Here is an 18,801-nt window from a genome sequence, read left to right as displayed (position 1 = left end):
AAAGTCTCACAGCTAGTGAAGGATGTGGCAGAGACGCAAGGCTGGCCAGGATGCCACTGACTGCGTGGGGTGGAGCTGCGGCTCGAGGGAAGCAGCTCCTGGCTCAGCTTTCTCACTCTGGCTGCAGCTTGAAATCCCCCAGGAAGCTCATAAAGTACACTTCTGCTCGGACCCCATCTAAAACCAGTCAATCGGGATCCCTGGCCCACAGTCAGACTGTTGAGCAGGCTGTTCTTGCAGCCCATGTCTTTGAGGGCAGTGAGGGTTGATTTGGGCAGATTTTATTTTCAAGATTTTTTTTTCCCCTTAGTGACAGAACCCTTTCTGCAAATGAAAGCTCATCTGGACCCCTTGATGTGTAAAATGACTAGAAATCAAATCTGTTTGGTCATCCTTCCTTGTGACTGAAAATGCAATGGTGATGGGTGATTTACAAGGGAGTGGGGTGTTGAAACGCTGAGCAGCTGGGCCTCTTCACTTGCAGAGAACCAGATGGGCCGGACCTTGCCAGAGCTGATCACACAGTTTGACCTGAGCCGGGTCACCTGCCACTCAGCCCTGCTGGACCTGGAGAAACTTCCGGAATTCAACAGGTGAGCGGGGAATCTGGAGCACTCGCCCCTGGGAGGAGAGGGCTCACCTGCTGATGCTGGGTCCCCATGGCGGATGTTTTAGTGGGGTCTGGAGTCACACTTGATTTTGACTGTGGTCTTAGGCTTCTCGTTCTGTGTGACCGCAGGTAAGTCACCTAATCTCTTCGAGCCTCTGTTTCCTCTTCTCTAAAATGGGACTATTACCTTGAAACAACTCCTTCTGCACAGTCTCTCCCTCCATTGGGCCAGATCCATGGTGCCCGACCCTAGCAGGCTCCTCCAGTACTGGAGGTATAGAGGCGGCCTCAGAACTGAGAGCTCAGGGATCGTGAGGCTGCCTGCCCTGGCCTCGGAGCGCTGTCGGTGTGATGGGGCAGAGGCCAAAGGGGTGGCCCCGCTGTCAGCTGCTCTGGGGAGCAGGGATCCAGCAAAGGGAGGTGTCAGGTACCCGGGTTTGTTTGCTGTCCTGTCCTCCGTGACCAGCCCCAGGTTCTGGGCTCATGTGAAGGCTGGAATGGTAATACATCTTTTTAACTTGCTGAGAAATTTTTTAAGAATGCGGCCAGTAACAGTACTGGCCTTATGCCACTGTTCAGTTAAATTAAACCTCAAGCTGTTTTGCACGGAGAAAGTGCTCAGTAAAATGGCAGGTTTGTTCTTTGTCATCAGTGTTATGCTAGATCAACCTCTCCCCAGCCCAGCCAATACAGTGAGTGAGTGCTGTCTCTTGCCATGCTTTTCACATCTCAAGTAGTTTTTCCCTCTGAAGTTTTCCCTGGTGAATCAGTGACAAAGAAACCGCCTGCCAATTCAGCAGACACAGTTCGATCCCTGGGTTGGGAAGATCCCCTGGAGAGGGAAATGGCAACCCATTCCAGTATTCTTGCCTGGGAAATCCCATGGACAGAAGAACCTGGCGGGCTATAGTCCATGGGGTTGCAAAAGAATCAGACACGACTTAGAGACTGAACACCACCACCCCAACTTCTCTCTGAAACCTCCAGCCACAGTTACAGCTTGGATCCCTGTTGCCACATCTCGGGCTAAGGGCATTAGTGGGAAAGCCAATGGACAGGTCTGTAGTTAGGGGCACTGGGACTCCTAGATGCCTCCTCTTGAGCTGGTTTGGTGACAGGCTGTCAGTATTTTACTTGTGTGAGCCCAGGGGGTTCACATCAACTGCATTTGCCTCAAGGATGTTACTTCCCCCATCAGATGGGGTCACTTGTGTGATTTTGCCCTGTTGTGCATTTAACGAGAGCAAGATGTCAAGAAGTTAAATAACGAGGCAGATTCAAGTTCATACTGTAGTGGTGGGTATTCCTGTTTTTGTTTATTTGAGGAGGGATGCTGCAAGGCTTGTGGTTGTGGGATCACAGTTCCCCGACCAGGGATTGAACCTGGGCCGTGGCAGTGAAAAAGCATCGAGTCCTATAACCACTGGTCCACCACGGAACTCCCACTGGGCATCTCTTGCAAGGGACATTCAGGAACAAGTGCAACATGCACGTTGAATGCAGCTTGTATACCACCTTTCTTATCATGGAGAAAGTGACATCCTGGAGAGAAATGGGGTCAGAACAGGGACGATACTTGGTGACCCATTCCAGTCCTCCCCAAAGCACGAGGGGAGTCAGAGGAAGATGGCCGTGGCTTTTGCTTGCAATTGATGCCTGCAGGTTTCATACAGCTGAACCTGTTCGCTTTAGTTAGTTCTGTAATCAAGCCACTGCTATGACTATTCCAGTAGCAGTACTAAAGATAGTAGTTGTTATAGCAGTGCTGGTGGCTTAGTGAAGGTAGTAGTAATAACTGACATTTGTCTAGCATGTGCTATGTTGCAGGTGTGGATCCTTGGACCTTATGTGGATTATCTCAAGCATGGCCACTAGGGTCTCTTGATTTCTTTCTTCCCGCTGCCTTATCTAGCTACAGAGGTCCTAGAAACAGCTTTAGTACAATTTCATGTGATTTCTCTTCATTTGTTTTTTTAATTTATTTTGCTGTGCCTGGCAGGCAGTATGTGGGATCTTAGTTCCTTGACCAGGGATGGAACCTGTGCCCCCTGCAGTGAAAGCATGGAGTCCTAACCACTGGACCACCACCAGGGAATTCCCTTCATTCATTCTAGAAAATGATGTTTTGGGGCCATGGCATGCTCTGGATTTGCTTCCCAGAGGATCTTGTCCTTCCACCCTCTGCCTCACTTAAGCCTCTGCTCAGACTCCCAGCCCGTCTCCAGCTCCCAGACGTGGCGGCCACGCTGGCCTTGTGCTCTGTGCACAGACAGCCCCTCCTTTACTCCGCCCAGCGCCCTGTGAGAGAGGCTCCGTTGTCCCCCTGGTAGCAGATGAGCATCCTGAGCTCTGAGTGCTTGTGTCACTGGCTACAGATGTCTGGCAAGGCTGGCTTCACTCACAGGCCTGCCTGATCTCAGAGCTCATGAGATGGTCACCTGTCCCTTGCTGCCTGCCTTTCTTCTACACCAGGGACAGGAGGGCACGCTCCTCCAGAACAGCCCTCGGCCCTGTGCTGTTCACGCCCTGGGGTCCCTCCAGTCCTGCCAGGGACAGGGTGAGGGCAGCCCGGGGACTGAGGACTGACAAGGCCTGGTTTGAGGCTTGGAGTCTTAGAGGCTCTGCTGCTTCTGAAGGAGGAAACAAGGCGGTTAGAAGAATTCTGAAAAGGAGAAAATTTTACCTGACAGCAAAACTTGAGCTTTTTAACTGAGTCCTGAATTCAAATGGTAGCTCAGGGGAGGGCAGCAGGCCAGGTGAGAGGCGCTGGGGAGCTGAGTCATGGGCAGACCGTCGGGAGTCTCCCCGCTGCTCCATCCCGGCTGGAGGGAGAGCATCCCCTGGAAGGAGTCATTCTGCAAAGCCCACCCGCTCCCCTGGGGAGGAGGGTTTTGGCAGGGCTGGGGATGGCCGCAGCAGCACAGTCCCTTGGCTTCTCCTGCAGGCTGCATCTCCGCCGGCTGGTAGGCGACGGGACCCAGAGATGCCAGCTGGTGGGCCAACTGCAGGCACTCGTGGAGGAGGCGTTTGGGAGCCAGCTGCAGGACAGAGAGGTGCTAGACCCAGCCTATGTGGAGAGGATCATCTTGCTGAGACAGGTGGGTCAGGAGCCTGGAGACCCAGGGAGCGGGTGGCGTCCCACTCCTCCCCCTTCCCATGTCAGGATTCCCCCCCCCGACCCCTGGTGCATTCAGTGACCACCTCTCTCCCCAGGGTCACATTTGCCGCCTGCAAGATCTGGTCTCCCCAGCCTATTCCTACCTGTGGACCCGCCCTGCGGTGGGTCGAGTGCAGCTGGGTGCCATCTCGGAAAAGGTGGACATCATTGCCAAGCGTGTGCTGGGGTGAGTTCCCACAGGCGGAGCTCGGGGTCTGCACCTGCCTCCCCTGGCTCCCTCCCAGGGCCCTCTCCACTCCAGGGCTTGGCAGTCAGGCCTGCAGTCCGGCCCCAGAGCTAGCGAGAGGTTCTCAGTGAGAGGGTCACTCATGGTCCTGAGAAGCCGGGGCTCCCCCGGAAGATGCAGTGGTTCTGGCTCCAGGGTTGGACCCACCTGGTGCCGCTGCAGCCCAGCCACTCACTGACCCAGTTATTAGGTTGGTGCAAAAGTAATTATGGTTTCAGACTCTGAAGTCATTATACCTAGCCTCAAACACATCTTCATTCATCAAAATTGGAACCATATAATCAACGCATTTTTGCCAACGAGAAATAAGTTTGCTTATTCCTAGAGCATAAAAATCTGTGCTTCGGGATAGAAAGTGATGTATAACAAAACCACATTTATTTAAGAATCTATTCCAATACAAAAAAGCCAAACCGTTAATTACTTTCACGCCAACCTAATAGTTCACCTGCCAGGTGACTTCAGTTTGTCCAGGTTCCTGCACGTCCTTGAGCTTCCCTTCCCTCCCCTGTAGGGTGGGGATGATACTAGGTCTCATTGTTCACAGTCACAGGGCTCTTTAGATTGTGAGGGCACAAAGTGCAACCAAAACTGGCTTAAGCAAGGGGGGAGTGATTCGTGTACATCATTGCAGAGGCCAGAAGGGCCAACTTGAGGCCCAGGTTAACGCAGGGGCCGAAAATCATGGCACTGACAGCTCGTTGCTCCTTCTGCCCTTTTGGACTTTCTGCCGCACACTCTCCCAGGCCAGCCGCTCCTTCTGCAGAGGTTCTGTATTAGATGGGTACGTGCATGTCTCCCTTTCCTGCATTCGGATCAGGTAGTTCAAGGCTGAACAGCTTCTGTCCACGTCTCTAGGGTCCTGCTGTCTTTAGGTGTTGCCTATGCTCCCCCCCCCATCTCTCTTTTTTTGAGCGGAGGGGTGGGGGGCTACACTGGGTCTTGGTGCAGCAGGAGGACCTATTGCAGAGCACAAGCTCAGTAGTGGTGGCATGTGGGCCAGGTTTTGCTCTTGTCCCCATGGTCCGTGGTGGCTCACGGTTCAGCCAGAGGAGGAAGGAGGAAAGGGAGAGGGGATGGGGTGCTCCTTCCCCTCGAGGCCCTGGCTTAAAAGTTATACATGTTTCCACTCACATCCTGCTGGCCTTAACACCTGCCTTGTGACCACGCCAAGCTACAAGGGAGTCGAGAAAATGTAGTTTTTACCTTGGTAGCCACATGCCCAGCTGAAGATTGTCTTAGTATACATGAGAGGGAGAAAGGATCCTGAGGATCAAAAGCTGCCTCTCTCACAGTCCCCACTGTGGGGGTAAGAGGGCTGAACCGCAGCCCCCGACTCCAGCCGTGTCTTGAAATTCACTCTGATGGGGCCTGATTGGCCTGGTTTTTCTGCCTCCGAACCAGTCACAGAGGCCTGGAGAATGTGATACATTGACCAACTTAGGTTAGGTTGTATGCGGGGCTTTGAGTGGACCCCCAGCCAGAGCTCGTGGGCTGAGGATGGAGCCAAGTCATTCCACAGGGAGTGTTAGGGCCCTGGTATCAGGAGGAAGGGGAATGTGGGCTGAGCAGCAGACCCCACAGATGTCCATTTTACTTAACTTCCCAGTTTTGTTGTGAAGATTATGTTTGATAGGAATAGTAAACACTTGTTTGTATACTTGCTTACACACGTGTGTGCAATATGTTATATATCATATACATTAAATATGTAGATAGCTAGTGGGAAGCTGCTGTATAGCACAGGGAGCTCAGTTCAGTGCTCTGATGACCTAGAGGGGTGAGATGGGGAGTGGAGGGAGGCTCAAGAGGGAGAGGATATATGTATACATATGGTTGATTCATTCTGTTGTACAGCAGAAAGTAACACAACATTACAAAGCAATTATGCTCCAATAAAAACATAATACACACAAGATATGTGCACATGTATATATGCTAGTGGCAAAGAGCTCGCCTGCCAAGGCAGCAGACGAGAGACACAGGTTCCATCCCTGGGTCAGGAAGATTCCCTGGAGAAGGAAATGGCAGCCCACTCCAGTATTCTTGCCTGGGAAATCCCACGGACAGAGGAGCCTGGCGGGCTACAGTCAGTGGGGTCGCAGAGAGTGGGACACAACTGAGCACCTGTGCACGTGCCATGGTGCACGCTGTGCATTCACGTATACCCTTAAGTTCTCGGCAACCTAATAAAGGAACTGCTATTGTTATCCCCACTCTACAGATGAGAAAGTTGAAGCCCAAAGTGGCTAAGTAACTTGTTTAAAATCATGCAGCTGGTAAGTTGGAGGAGCAGGGATTGAAAGTCCAGCCGGCTGGGGTGAGAGAGTGGATGTAGTGTCGTGTTCTCTTGCTTCTTGGTGTGAAATGCTTGAATAGCACCTGATAACAAGAAACCACCACTATACCATTAAAACATACATTTTGAAAAGATAAGAATATAATTAACGTGGCAAAAATACAAACAGTCCAAGAAGGTTTATAGCCAAAATTGTCTTCCCTCTTACTCAGCCCCCAACAGAAAGACAGTCCCAAATAGCAGTTTCCTTTGTGAAAGGTCTGCATAGTCAAGGAAATGTGTATATAACTCCATTCTTGCAGACTTTTAATTTAAAATTTAATTGTTATTCGTTCATTCAAACCTCTTGAATGTGGGTTTAAAACCTAGAAATTATTTTTAAATGTATATATCAGGAATCCTATTGTTTAAAAATTATGTTATTTATTTATTGATGTCATTTTGGCTGTGCTGGGTCTTCACTGCTGTGCAGGCTTTTCTCTAGTCGAGGCAAGCAGGGGCTACTCTCGAGCTGCAGGTGCATAGACTTCTTACTGCATTGACTTCTCTTGTGGAACTGAGGCTCTCGGGCGCGTGCGCTCAGTAGTTGTGGCTCCCGGGCTCTAGAGCGCAGACTCAGTAGTTGTGGCTCCCGGGCTCTCGGGCGCAGACTCAGTAGCTCTAGAGCGCAGGCTCTGTAGTTGTGGCTCTTGGGCGCAGGCTCAGCGGTTGTGGCTTCCGGGCTCTAGAGCGCAGGCTCAGTAGTTGTGGCTCTCGGGCGCAGGCTTAGCGGTTGTGGCTTCCGGGCTCTAGAGCGCAGGCTCAGTAGTTGTGGCTCTTGGGCGCAGGCTCAGCGGTTGTGGCTCCCGCGCTCTCGGGCGCAGACTCAGTAGTTGTGACACATGGGCTTTTTTGCTCCTTGGCACGTGGGATCTTCCTGAGTCAGGGATTGAACCTCTGTCTCCTATATTGGCAGGTGGAATCTTTACCACTGAGCCACCAGGGAAAACCCGTGAGTCCCATTTTTAATCCTTACCCCTCATCTGCCCCATTCCAGAACCCTCTCTGGATTTACTACTCTTTTTAATTATATCTAGATAATCTTTATTTTCCACCTCTTCACACAAAAGATACCATATAGTACAATCACACTGGCATCTTTTGGGGTTTTTTGGTTTAATTTAATTTTTTTTTAATTGAAATACAGTTGATTTACAATATTGTTAGTTTCAGATGTACAACATAGTGATTCAATATTTTTATGGATTGTACTCCATCTAAAGTTTACGAAATAATGGCTATACTTCCCTGTCTTTTGTGGTTTTTTTGCTTGTCTGTCTGTTTTTCACTTAACAGCATATCTTTAGATCTGTCCAGGCTTAGAGGGTATCCTCCTCCTCTCAGCTACACCTCGTCCCTTATCATACCACTTCACCATGATTCATCTAACTCACCTCCTGCTGATGGACATTTGCTTCCAAATTTGCTGTTACAAACAGCGCCGCAGTGAATAACCTTGAATAGACACCATTAAGCACCCTTGCAAGCATATCTCCAGGCTAAATTTCCCTGAGGTATTATTAATAATACTCCGTTAATTTAGGACATTCCATATGAGGCTGTCCTAGTTTACCAAACTAATGTCTTCCCTCCCCACACCTGCCATGGGATTAGGTTTTAAGGACACTCTGGGGCTCCCACTCAAGGCAGGAAAGCTGACACCCACATGTTGAGCAGCAACCAGTTCTGTCAGAGGCCCTCTGCCCATGCCAAGTCCTGGGCCTGCTCTTATTAACATGTCCTGGCTGCCATCACAGGCCTCCTGGGGCCTGTCACTTTCACCAGCTCCTTGGCAGCCTGCTTCCCCGTAATGACATTGAGGAGCTTGTTGGTTTTTACCTCATACTACATTTTTTTTTTTTTTTAAGTATGGTTGATTTACGATGTTGTGTTAATTTCTATGGTACAGCAAAATGATTCAATTATACATATAGATACTCTTTCATATTCTTTTCCATTATGGTTTATCACGAGATATTGAATATAGTTCCCTGGGCTATACAGAAGGACCTTGTTGTTTATCCATTCTATATGTAATAGTTTGTATCTGCTCACACCACACTCTCAATTTTTCCCTCCCCCCACCACACCTTCCTTGGCAACCACAGGTCTTTTCCTTAAGTTTCGTGGACGTGTTCATTGTGTCGTATTTTAGATTGCCCATAGAAGTGATATCACATGGTATTTGTCTTTCTCTTTCTGACTTGCTTCACTTAGTATGATAATCTCTAGGTCCATGCATGGTGCTGCAAACTGTATTACGTTTTATTATATTTTCAACATTTCCTCTTCTCCATTTCATAAACAACAGCAGTCATGTGGTCTAGTTTTAAGATGCAATAAGAATGGTTACGTTTCTCAAACTGAAACTGAATTGCTCAAGTACTGGAGTGAGTCAGGAAATGTGCCCTGGAAGGCCATTGGTTCCAATTTCCTCATGAACCCTGTCCCTGAGCTGGAAGCCTGCCAGCTTCCCAGTAAGCCAGCGTGGGGGATGGAGTGTCTGGCCATTTCAGGAACGGTCAGTGTCAGAGCTGGCATCAAGGACTGTCTGCACCAGTGAAGGTCTCCAGCCTTGGCCCATCTTTAGTTCTGCTCCCATCTCTTGCTCTAATTCCGAATCAGGGCTGGGGCGAAGGTTTTGGAAGTCCAGCCCTGACTAATTAGGAACTTTCTCTTGAGCTCAAACATGCTTTTGCAAGAGGGTCTCAGCTGGACTGCCAGGAAAGTGGGGAATGATTGTTGGCCCATTGTACCTCCTGAACTGTTTCAGTTTGTGGGCAAAGAATGGTTATAGTAAGTGGTGGCAAGGCCATCACTGATGCTGGGTTCTCCTGATGTCTTTCTTTCTGCTCTTCTCTCCTATATCCCCTGGAAGTCTTTGTTTATTTATTTGGTTGCACTGGGTTTTCGTTGCTGCACGCAGGCTTTCTCTAGTTGCAGCAAGCGGGAGCTACTTTGTCATTGGAGTGTGCGGGCTTCTCATTGTGGTGGCGCTCTTGTGGAGCACGGGCTCTAGACTCACGGGTTTCAGCAGATGAAGCACTCAGACTCAGTAGTTGTGGTGCCTGGGCTATGATGCCCTGATGTATGTGGAATCTTCCTGGACCAGGGATCGACCCCAAGTCCCCTCCATTGGCAGGTGGATTCTTATCCACGGTACCACCAGGAAAATCCCAGAGGTCTTGAAGCCGTGTTTCAGGTCATTTCTCAGAGGGCTTCATTCTTCCGTCCTATATCTAACTCATCCGTAAGTTTCTTTTTATAAGATCTCATACTTTTGAGTTCTTACTGTCTGTTCAGCCAGGGCACTCTGTGCTTTTCAAGTTTTAACTCAGCCCCACCATAGCTCTGTGAGGTGCAGAGACTATTATTATCCCCACTTTACAGGTGAGAAAACTGAGGCATGAATATTGCATGACACAGGTAGTAATTAGTAAATCCTCTTACGGTATCCTCTGAGTTTCCCTTTTTTATGCACACTTGCTTGGAGTCTCTGTGTTTGTAGTCCCTTGGTTGCTGTTTCTTCACCAACTAGGATGGGAGTGGTAGATATCTCCCTCCACTTCCAAGCAGGCTTGAACATCGATTGTGCTATTCATTTATTAATATGTTGTAGCTGATGGATAAGCTTCTGAAGTCCTCCCTTCCACCCATTTGCCATGGGCCTGTGCTGGCCCCTCATAGACTGGCTCTCTTCTAGACTTTTAGAAGGACCTGGTACAAACTTAACTCAGGAGGTGCTGAATGGAGAGCTGAAGAAGCTGTCAGATGGTCTGGAAGGCATCAAACACAGTAATGTGATGAAGCTCCTCCGAGTGGCCCTCAGTGGACAGCAGGTGAGGCAGGCGGCTGGGCTGGACTGGGCTGGAGCCCTCTTTTACCCACTCAGCTGACATTGGCCAGTAGCCCTAAGTGTAGTTTGTGGGCTACAGAGATGAAGGAAACATGAGCACCTGCCCTCATTCAATCATTCAACAGATAGTACCCACTGAGTGCCTACATGTGCAAGCACCGTGCTAGGTGCAGTGGATCCAGTGATGAGTGAAGCACGCATGCTCCCCCTCGAGAGACCTGGCAGTTGATTGGGGGAAGGGACATACCAACCCAGGGAGACCAGGCCCTGGGACCCGTCCTCAGCCTCAGAAATTGAAGCTCATAAAGTGCACACCCGGCTCCTTGGGGTGCAGGCACCGGTGCCAGTGTTGGCTTGGGCGTAACTCCTGCAGCTGAGGCTGGGTGTGTGTTCCTCAGGCGGTTTAAGGCAACGTTTTTCTCTTGTTTGTCCTCAGCAAGGACCTCCGGTAGCTGAGATGATGGTGTCTTTGGGAGCAAAGGAAGTGCGGGAACGAATACAGAAGGTGCTCTGCAGCTAGAGAGAAGGTGGCAGGCCGCTGGAGGTGGCCGCAGGAGCTGTACTCGCAGGAGTTGCCCTTGGAGGAGAGGAGCAGGAGGCCTGGGCCCGGCAGAAGCTTGCGGAAAGAACCAGGAGTGGACACAGAGCCTCTGGGTGCACAGTGCATTTATGGCTCCATGCCAGGCCCATCCTTATCAGCTGGCCATGGACGCCCAGACCTGTCTCACCTCCCTGAGTCTGGAAAGGGAGGCCTCTCATCTGATTGTGACACCCCAGTACACAGCAGAGGTTAGGAGCTGCCTCAAAGAACAGTGGCAGCTCGAGCTTCAGTCTGCCTGGGCTGCCATGATGGAAGACCACAGACTGGTGGCCTAAACAACAGGAAGTGATTCTCTCACAGTTCTGGAGGCGGGCAGTCCATGATCAGGGTGTTGGCAGGTTTCGTTTCTCCCGAAGCCCCTCTCCTTGGCTTGCACGCAATTGACTTTTTGCTCTCCCCTTCCACAGTCTTGCCTCTGCCTATGCCCTCGTGTCTCTGCCTGTCCAAATGCCTTCTTCTCATGAGGACACCAGTCAGATCAGGTTAAGGCCCAGCCTTACAGCCCAGTTTGGACTTCATCACCTCTTTATCATCCCTGTCTGCAAATTCAGTCACATTCCGAGGTACTGGGAGGTTGGAGCTTCAACATGAGTGTTGTGGGGAACGTTTTGTCAGCCCATATGTAACAGCTTAGCAGTGGCCTGGACTCTTGGACTCCAGTTCTCAAACCCAGTTTGACTTTGGAGCAGTGATTGACAAGCAGGCCTGAACTGTCTGTCAAACCTTCTTTGAGGCTGCCCAGGGGGAACACTTAGGTTTTATACTACTCTTTGTCCTTGGACTTAGGGCAGCCTGTGTCTCCCTTCCCTAAAGGCTTTATCTTCCTCTTTTCCATTTCTCCAGAACAAGTCCTTAGACTGGAGACCTTCACTCTGACTATTTTGCATCTTCATATTCACCGCCTCCTTCTACCCATTGTTTGTAAATCACTTGTCTGAGGGTTTCTGAAATGAGATGTTCTTCTTGGGGTGAATAGGAATAACTCAGCGAAAGGAGGATGGTAGCCAGCTACAGAGGCCCCTACAGGGTTTCTAGGCTTCCCCTGTGTGGCCTCCAGTCATCTTCCTCGCTGCCTCCTGGCATTCACATTGAAGAGGACTGCCTCGTGTGATGTGTCGTGGCTTCTGTCTTGTTCCACATGGTGAAGACACTCAAACAGATAAGGATCAGAGGCCTTCTGACAACAGATGTATGAATGGGCCATCTTGGAAGTCAGTATTCCAGGCCTGGTCAAGCAGCCGGGGCTGACAGATGACAGCAACGCTGGGTGACATTTGACTACAGCCTTCCTGAAAGATCCTAAACCAGAACCACTAAGCAGAGTTGCTTCCAAATTTCAGGCACACAGTTATGAGTTAATAAATATGTTTTGTTTAAAGCCACCAGGCTTTAGGATTATTTGTCACCCAGCAGTAGATTGCTAATACACTCTCCTTGTCCAGAGGAAGAGGGAAAGGGGATTAAAGAATTTGCTGAGTTTCACAGAGACCTAATCATTCTTTGAAAAGTACATCACGTACTTTGATGACAAGCAGTGAAAACCAGTTCTGCCTAGCTTAGGTTTTTTGGAGACTTTATAAGAGTTTAAATTTCTGAGAAAGTCAAAGAATCTATGGGAAAACCAGAGAACCAGATCTTGGAAAAGACAGGAGCCAGGGAAGCTCTGATCATGTGGGCCACCACAGGAGCTCATGGCCAGTCTTGTCTGTGTTCTTCAATGGTAACACATTAACTCTTAAATATTTTCTGTTGTGATTCCTCTGTATTTTCCCCACTCAGTTTTGGATGTGACTCAGCTAAAGATTCAGATACTAAGAAGAGGGTTCTGGTTGGGCTAACTGAGTCCATGTTACCATTCCTCAGCCAGGAATAGGTGGTCCCTTGGAGATGATATCCAACAGAGGAAAAGTTCCCAAGGAGAAGTAGGATACTTTTTCCAGAAGAAGGGGTAATGGCAGAAACAAGTATTGCACTGAAAGGACATAGAATAACAATGCTTGCAATTTATTGTGCATTTACATGAGCCTCAAATACTTGTGGCTTAAATTATACTGGTAAACACTTTAGTCCATGTGTTTGAATCTTGAGTCCATTGAATCTTCACATTAGGCATTATTATTCTTGTTGTTTCTATGTTTCAGATAGGGAAACGGGCTCAGCAAAGTTGATCAACTCTGAGGGTTTAGCATGAGGCATTTGACAACCCAGAGTCCAACCTCAACTCTTGACTTGAGTGACATCAGAGCCTCCAGTTCTAAGATATCAAGTATGCTTATGAGAAACTCTAGCTCTCAGTGAGGGAATGTGGTTATTTTAACAAAATGGGTGATCAGACTGCTGAGTTGATAAAGATGTGGCCACTTCCTCATTTGGAGTGAGTTGTCTGAGAAGCAGCATGTATCTTCTGCTCTGGGGTTTTGCTCAGGATCAGAAGAAATGTGTCAGAGGACTTCACAGACTTTAAATAACCTCAGGTCCATCCCCCAGTGCTTTTTTGAGTGAAGTGAAGCAGTGAAGGTCGTGGAGGCCAGAAGCTTGTTCTGCTACTTACTGTGGCTTCTAAAGCTCAGTTTCCTCATGCACCATGGGGATAACAGTTGTGTCTGTCTCAACAATTTGTAAGAATCAAAATAGATGACCTATGTAAAGATCTTAAAACAAGGCCTGGCACTCAGCAAATGTTATCTCTTACCATCACCCTCATCACCAGTATTTTCATTCTTGGAAATGCTAGTTGCAAAACATAGAAACAGACCCAGCCTAACTTAAACCGTGAGAGGAATTTATTGAAAGAATTAGGACAAATCCAAAAGCAGGACTCCCAGCTGGATCTTACAAGAGACTTGATCTCTAACCAGTAACTCCTCAGAACCCAAGACACTCACCATTGTCCCTCTGAATCTGCAGTTTGTAACCATTTCTGTCTGGGTGTCTGCTTCCCTAATCTTCCTTCTGCAGGCTGGCCTTTTTCTTTTCTTTTTAATTTCTGCACTTGTCCAACAACTGCCCCAGCCCTAAAGCTGAGTCATCTCCCCTCTGATACCCTGGCAATTCAGTAACTAGTATTCTATGTCCAAAATCCTAGGAGAGAATCTGATTGGCCTAGCTTGGGTCAGCTGTCTACCTCTGGTCCAATCAGCTGGCCAGTGGGACAGAATCATGTAATGCAGTCATGGCTGCAGGAGATCCACTCTAGTAATCAAGATAGCTGTTCTGCCCCTGGTCATACTCTCTTAACATGGAGTTTACAGAGTACCCTTGCCAGAAAATTACTATTATTCTGTAGCCAACTTTAGAATCTCATTCATCATTGTCTTTATCTAGCTTATTTTTTTCTCATAATGCTTATTAATATATGAAATTACTGAGTTGTACATGTTTATTGTCAATCTTACTCTCAAGAGGATAAGACTGAGGCAGGCAGGCAGTTTTTCTTATTGGTTATAACCATAGTACCTGGCACGTTGCCTGACAAATAGGGAGTCAGGTAAGGTCTCAGGGTGGAACAACAACAACAAAAATGTTTGAGTCCTTTATCAGTTAGATCAGTTTCTTCAGAAGTGACAATCATCAGCTGGTCTAACCCTCCCAGATTCCATCAGTTTCCCAGAATGACTTTCATTGACACTGGGGAATCATATTTCTTTTGCAAGATTTGCAGTTGTAGTTTACCTGGTCCATTGCAGGTAAATTGCTTTGAATCCAGCTATCTGTGAGAAACCGACCTTTGACAAAGACTGATGTGAAGATTTAAGATGGAATAGTTCGATATAGAGGGCTGTTTAGTGGGAGCTAAATTAGAAATTGTCTAATTGATTAATATTTTTTTCATGATAAAATTCCCTAACTTTCCAGGGGCCAGGATAATAAATACTTAGAAAATGAGGGGACTTCCTTAGTGGTCCAGTGGCTAAGACTCCATGCTCCCAGTGCAGGGGGCTCAGGTTCGATCCCTGGTCAGGGAACTAGATCCCATATGCCCAGTTTATAGAGTTTGCATGCTACAACTGACACTCAGCATAGCCAAATAAGTAATTTTTTAAAATTTATTTTAATTCAGTTATTTGTAATTGAAGGATAGTTGCTTTACTGTATTGTGTTGGTTTCTACCAAACAATTTTTTTTTTTTAAATAAAAACTTTCTGGATTAGAGCAGAGCCCAGAGAAGGAAGTTCATGGTATGTTCATGGGTATCAGAGGACTTTATAGATGAACTTTGAACTGAGTTCTGAGGGACAGTAGGAGTTTCCAGGTCAGTGGGAATTGGAAGGGTATTGACTGGAGTCATGGGTAGCAGCTGAAGGAGTGAGGTAAGTGGCTGAAAACCCAGCCAGAGGGGAAATCCAAACAGCCTTGATGCCAGGTCAAAGGCATCAAGGTACCATTCACTACAAATAGCAAAACATCCAGATTCAAACAAGCTTAAACAAGATTCAGTGTCCCACAAAGCAGGAAGTGCAGGGGTACGGCAGGCTCTGGGGTTGGTTAACTAAGCGTTCAGTGACCTCACGGAGGTCTGAGAGGCTTCTGATCTCTTTGCTTGATGGCCCCAGCATTGGCAATAGCCTCTGGTTGGTTCTCTCCGCTCACGATTGGCCGCCTGAAGCGTTCAGGACCCTCTGCACTTCCTTCTTCATGCTGTTAGAGCATGGCTTTCTGTGGCTCTCTCCCTAAAAGCATGGAAACCTCTCCAGTACCTTCCCCTACATGACTTCTCCATTCTTGAATGCATCCCTTCTGGGGAGGTGGGTGGGGAGGCCTCATAGGTCAGCTAGACCCAGAGCTGGGGCTGGAGCCAGCTCTTCTCTGGGTTTCTGGACAAAAGGGAGGGTCCATTAGAGAAGACATGAATTGGGTCTTCATGACGTGGAAGGTGAAGAACCACAGACATGCTTCAAGTAAGGAAGTGACAAGATCAGATTTGTGTGTGTGTGTTTTCCAGATTTGTGTTTTTTTGATTGATCATTCCAGCAGCTTTGCTGAACTGAGATTTGAGTGGGGCTGGCCCAGGAGCTGGGAGCCCTGATAGGAAAATGAGGCACAAGGGACTTCCCTGGTGGTCCAGTGGTTAAGAATCCGCCTTCTAATGCAGGGGACACCGGTTCAATCCCTGGGCGGGGACCTAAGATTCCACATGCTGCAGAGCAACTAGAGAGCCCTCCGTTACTACGGAGCCGCCATGCTCTAGAGCCCGTGATCTGCAGCAAGAGAAGCCCAAGAGCCACAACTAGAGAAAGCCTGAGCACTGCAGTGAAGAGACCTTTCACAGTCAAAATTTTAAAAGAGAGTAAAAAAAAAAAGAAAACGAAGCACGGAAGGGGGAAACATGATAAAGCCATTTTTTGTCTTCACAGCCCGGCACTTCCTCCTCTAACTCTGCTGCTTCACTTCACTCTCCTTGCCTCATGAGCCCCTTTCGCTGTTCCCCAGCCATGTAAGCCTGCCTTCTAGCCACATTCTGGCTGGAATACTTTTGTTTATCTGCTCTTTGTCCTTTCGCCTGGTGTCTCAGTGTTCAGATCTCCGCTTCACTATCCCCTCTTCAGGAAGGCCTCTGACTCCCACTAGAAGCTCTCCTTCCTCTGCCGTTAATCATCAACTTCCTATTCTTTTCCAGGGAACCCAATCGAATTGATTGTGTAAGTATTGGGTAAATAGTTCAGCAGTTATTTGTTAGTGTAGATTATAACGTCCATAAGAGCAGAGACGTGATCTCTTGCTCACCACTAGACCGCCCCGTGCTGAGAATGGTGCCTGTTCACGTAGTCGGTGCTCAGTAAATACTGAGTAGACAGGCCAGACACACACCTGGTTGGATGGATAGTCAGGGTGAGCGCTCAAGTTCACTGTGCTCAGTCGCTGTCATGTCTGACTCTGCGACCCCATGGACTGACTAGCCCGCCAGGCTCCTCTGGATTCTCTAGGTAAGAATATAGAGTGAGTTGTCATGCCCTCCTCCAGGGGATCTTCCCAACCCACGGATCAAACCCAGGCCTCCTGCATTGCAGGCGGATTCTTTGCCGTCTGAGCCACAGGAGAAGTGAAGGAATACTGGAGTGAGTAGCCTAGCCCTTCTCCAGGGGATCTCCCTGACCCAGGGGTCAAACCAGGGTCTCGTGCATGGCAGGTGGATTCTTTTAACAGCTGAGCCACCAAGTGCACAGTCATATGTTTAGCCTGGGTACTGTCTGCAGTATTCAGAAACTTCACATCATTTGTGGTTACTATTTTCACGTGAATTACAGGATGTGCATTATTTTAAATATAGAAGGCATAGAAGCTTAACTTGGCACTCAATAAACTCATTTTCACACCCTGGGGATCTCTAGCTTAGTCTTCATATATGGGCAAAATGTTGGGGTCCCAGGCCTACATGCTGTCTCCTCTGCCCCCTACCACCCCTCCCGCAACCCTGATTGCCATAGGACAGCCCAGGCAAGGAGGGGCAGCCTCTTGTCTGAGTCCATTCTGTCCTGTCTTCATTCATTCCACAGTTACCTACTGTGTGCCAGGCCCTGTTAAGCCTAGGGGTGTGAGAGGAATTAGACAAAGCCTTGTTGATTGTGGGGGTAAGACTCCACAGATTTGTGTTCATTCCTTTCCTTAAGCTTTTAAAAATAAAACACAAAAGATAAGGCTCCTGCCTCAGAGAGATCACCATCTCATAGGTGACTGACAGTTACAAAATTGCAAGTGTGGATGTGGTGGAGGAGGGGCAAGCAAAGTGATACAGGGATGTGAGTATCCTTGGGTGTCGGGAGCCAGACAGGAAGGAGAGCCAGACAGGAAATGCTTTCTTTTTTAATTGATTTTTTAATTAAAAATTTTTTAATTTTAAAAAATATTTTTAAATTTATTTTAATTGGAGGCTAATTATAATATTGTAGTGGTTTTTGCCATACATTGACATTAATCAGCCATGGGTGTACATGTGTTCCCCATCCTGAACCCCTCTCCCACCTCCCTCCTCATCCCATCTCTCAGGCCTGAGCACCCTGTTTTTTTTAATTAAAATTTTAGTTTATTATATTTTATTTTATTTGTTTTTTAAAGCCACACCATGGGGCTTGTGGGATCTCAGATCCCAGACCAGGAATCAAACACGGGCCCTCTGCAGGGAAGTGTGGAGTCCTAACAGTGGATTGCCAGGGAAGTCCCAGAAAATGCTTTCTTGACAAGGAGTTGGATTGTTGCTTTTTATTTTTAATTTCAGATAAACAGTTAATAATTTTTAAAGTATGTCCCAAGCAATATTTGTGACATACTTATGCTAAAAATTATTTGTAATTGTATGCTATGCTTAGTCTCCCAGTCGTGTCCGGATTCTGTACGACCCTATGGACTGTAGCGCACCAGGCTTCTCTGACCATGGAGATTCTCCAGGCAAGAATACTGGAGTGGGTTGCCATGTCCTCCTCCAGGGGATCTTACCAACCCAGGTCTCCCACATTTGCAGGCAGATTCTTTACCGTCTGAGCCACCAGGGAAGCCCAAGAATACTGGAGTGGGTAGCCTATCCCTTCTCCAGGGTACCTTCCCGACCCAAGGATCGAACCGGGGTCTCCTGCATTGCAGGCAGATTCTTTACCAGCTGAGTTACCCAGGAAGCCCCTTGTAATTGTATCAGTTCAGTTCAGTTCAGTTCAGTCGCTCAGTCTTGTCCGACTCTTTGCGACCCCATGAATCGCAGCACGCCAGGCCTCCCTGTCCATCACCAACTCCCGGAATTCACTCAGACTCACGTCCATCGAGTCAGTGATGCCATCCAGCCATTTCATCCTCTGTGGTCCCCTTCTCCTCCTGCCCCCAATCCCTCCCAGCATCAGAATCTTTTCCAATGAGTCAACTCTTCGCAGGAGGTGGCCAAAGTACTGGAGTTTCAGCTTTAGCATCATTCCTTCCAAAGAAATCCCAGGGCTGATCTCCTTCAGATGGACTGGTTGGATAGGGGTGGGCAAAATGGGTGAAGGTGATCAGAAGGTACAAACAGCA

The 18,801-nt window shown here is 48.2% G+C and overlaps 1 protein-coding gene across 1 annotated transcript in view; it reads left to right on the top strand.

Moving 5' to 3' along the window:
* Window positions 1-12,291, top strand: part of EARS2 (glutamyl-tRNA synthetase 2, mitochondrial) — a 28,843-nt gene extending 16,552 nt beyond the window's left edge. The window contains exons 5-9 of the mRNA XM_040257807.1: window positions 485-593; window positions 3,555-3,708; window positions 3,824-3,954; window positions 10,056-10,191; window positions 10,645-12,291. Coding sequence (XP_040113741.1) covers window positions 485-593; window positions 3,555-3,708; window positions 3,824-3,954; window positions 10,056-10,191; window positions 10,645-10,728 — 614 coding nt within the window. The 3' untranslated portion in view covers window positions 10,729-12,291. The remainder of the gene's footprint in view (window positions 1-484; window positions 594-3,554; window positions 3,709-3,823; window positions 3,955-10,055; window positions 10,192-10,644) is intronic.
* The last annotated feature ends 6,510 nt before the right edge of the window (window positions 12,292-18,801 follow it).

The sequence above is a fragment of the Oryx dammah genome, unplaced genomic scaffold (assembly GCF_014754425.2).
Source record: "Oryx dammah isolate SB20612 unplaced genomic scaffold, SCBI_Odam_1.1 HiC_scaffold_2, whole genome shotgun sequence".
NCBI lineage: Eukaryota > Metazoa > Chordata > Mammalia > Artiodactyla > Bovidae > Oryx > Oryx dammah.
The sequence above is the reverse complement of the archived record's forward strand: the minus strand, read 5'-3'. Positions and strand labels throughout refer to the sequence as shown.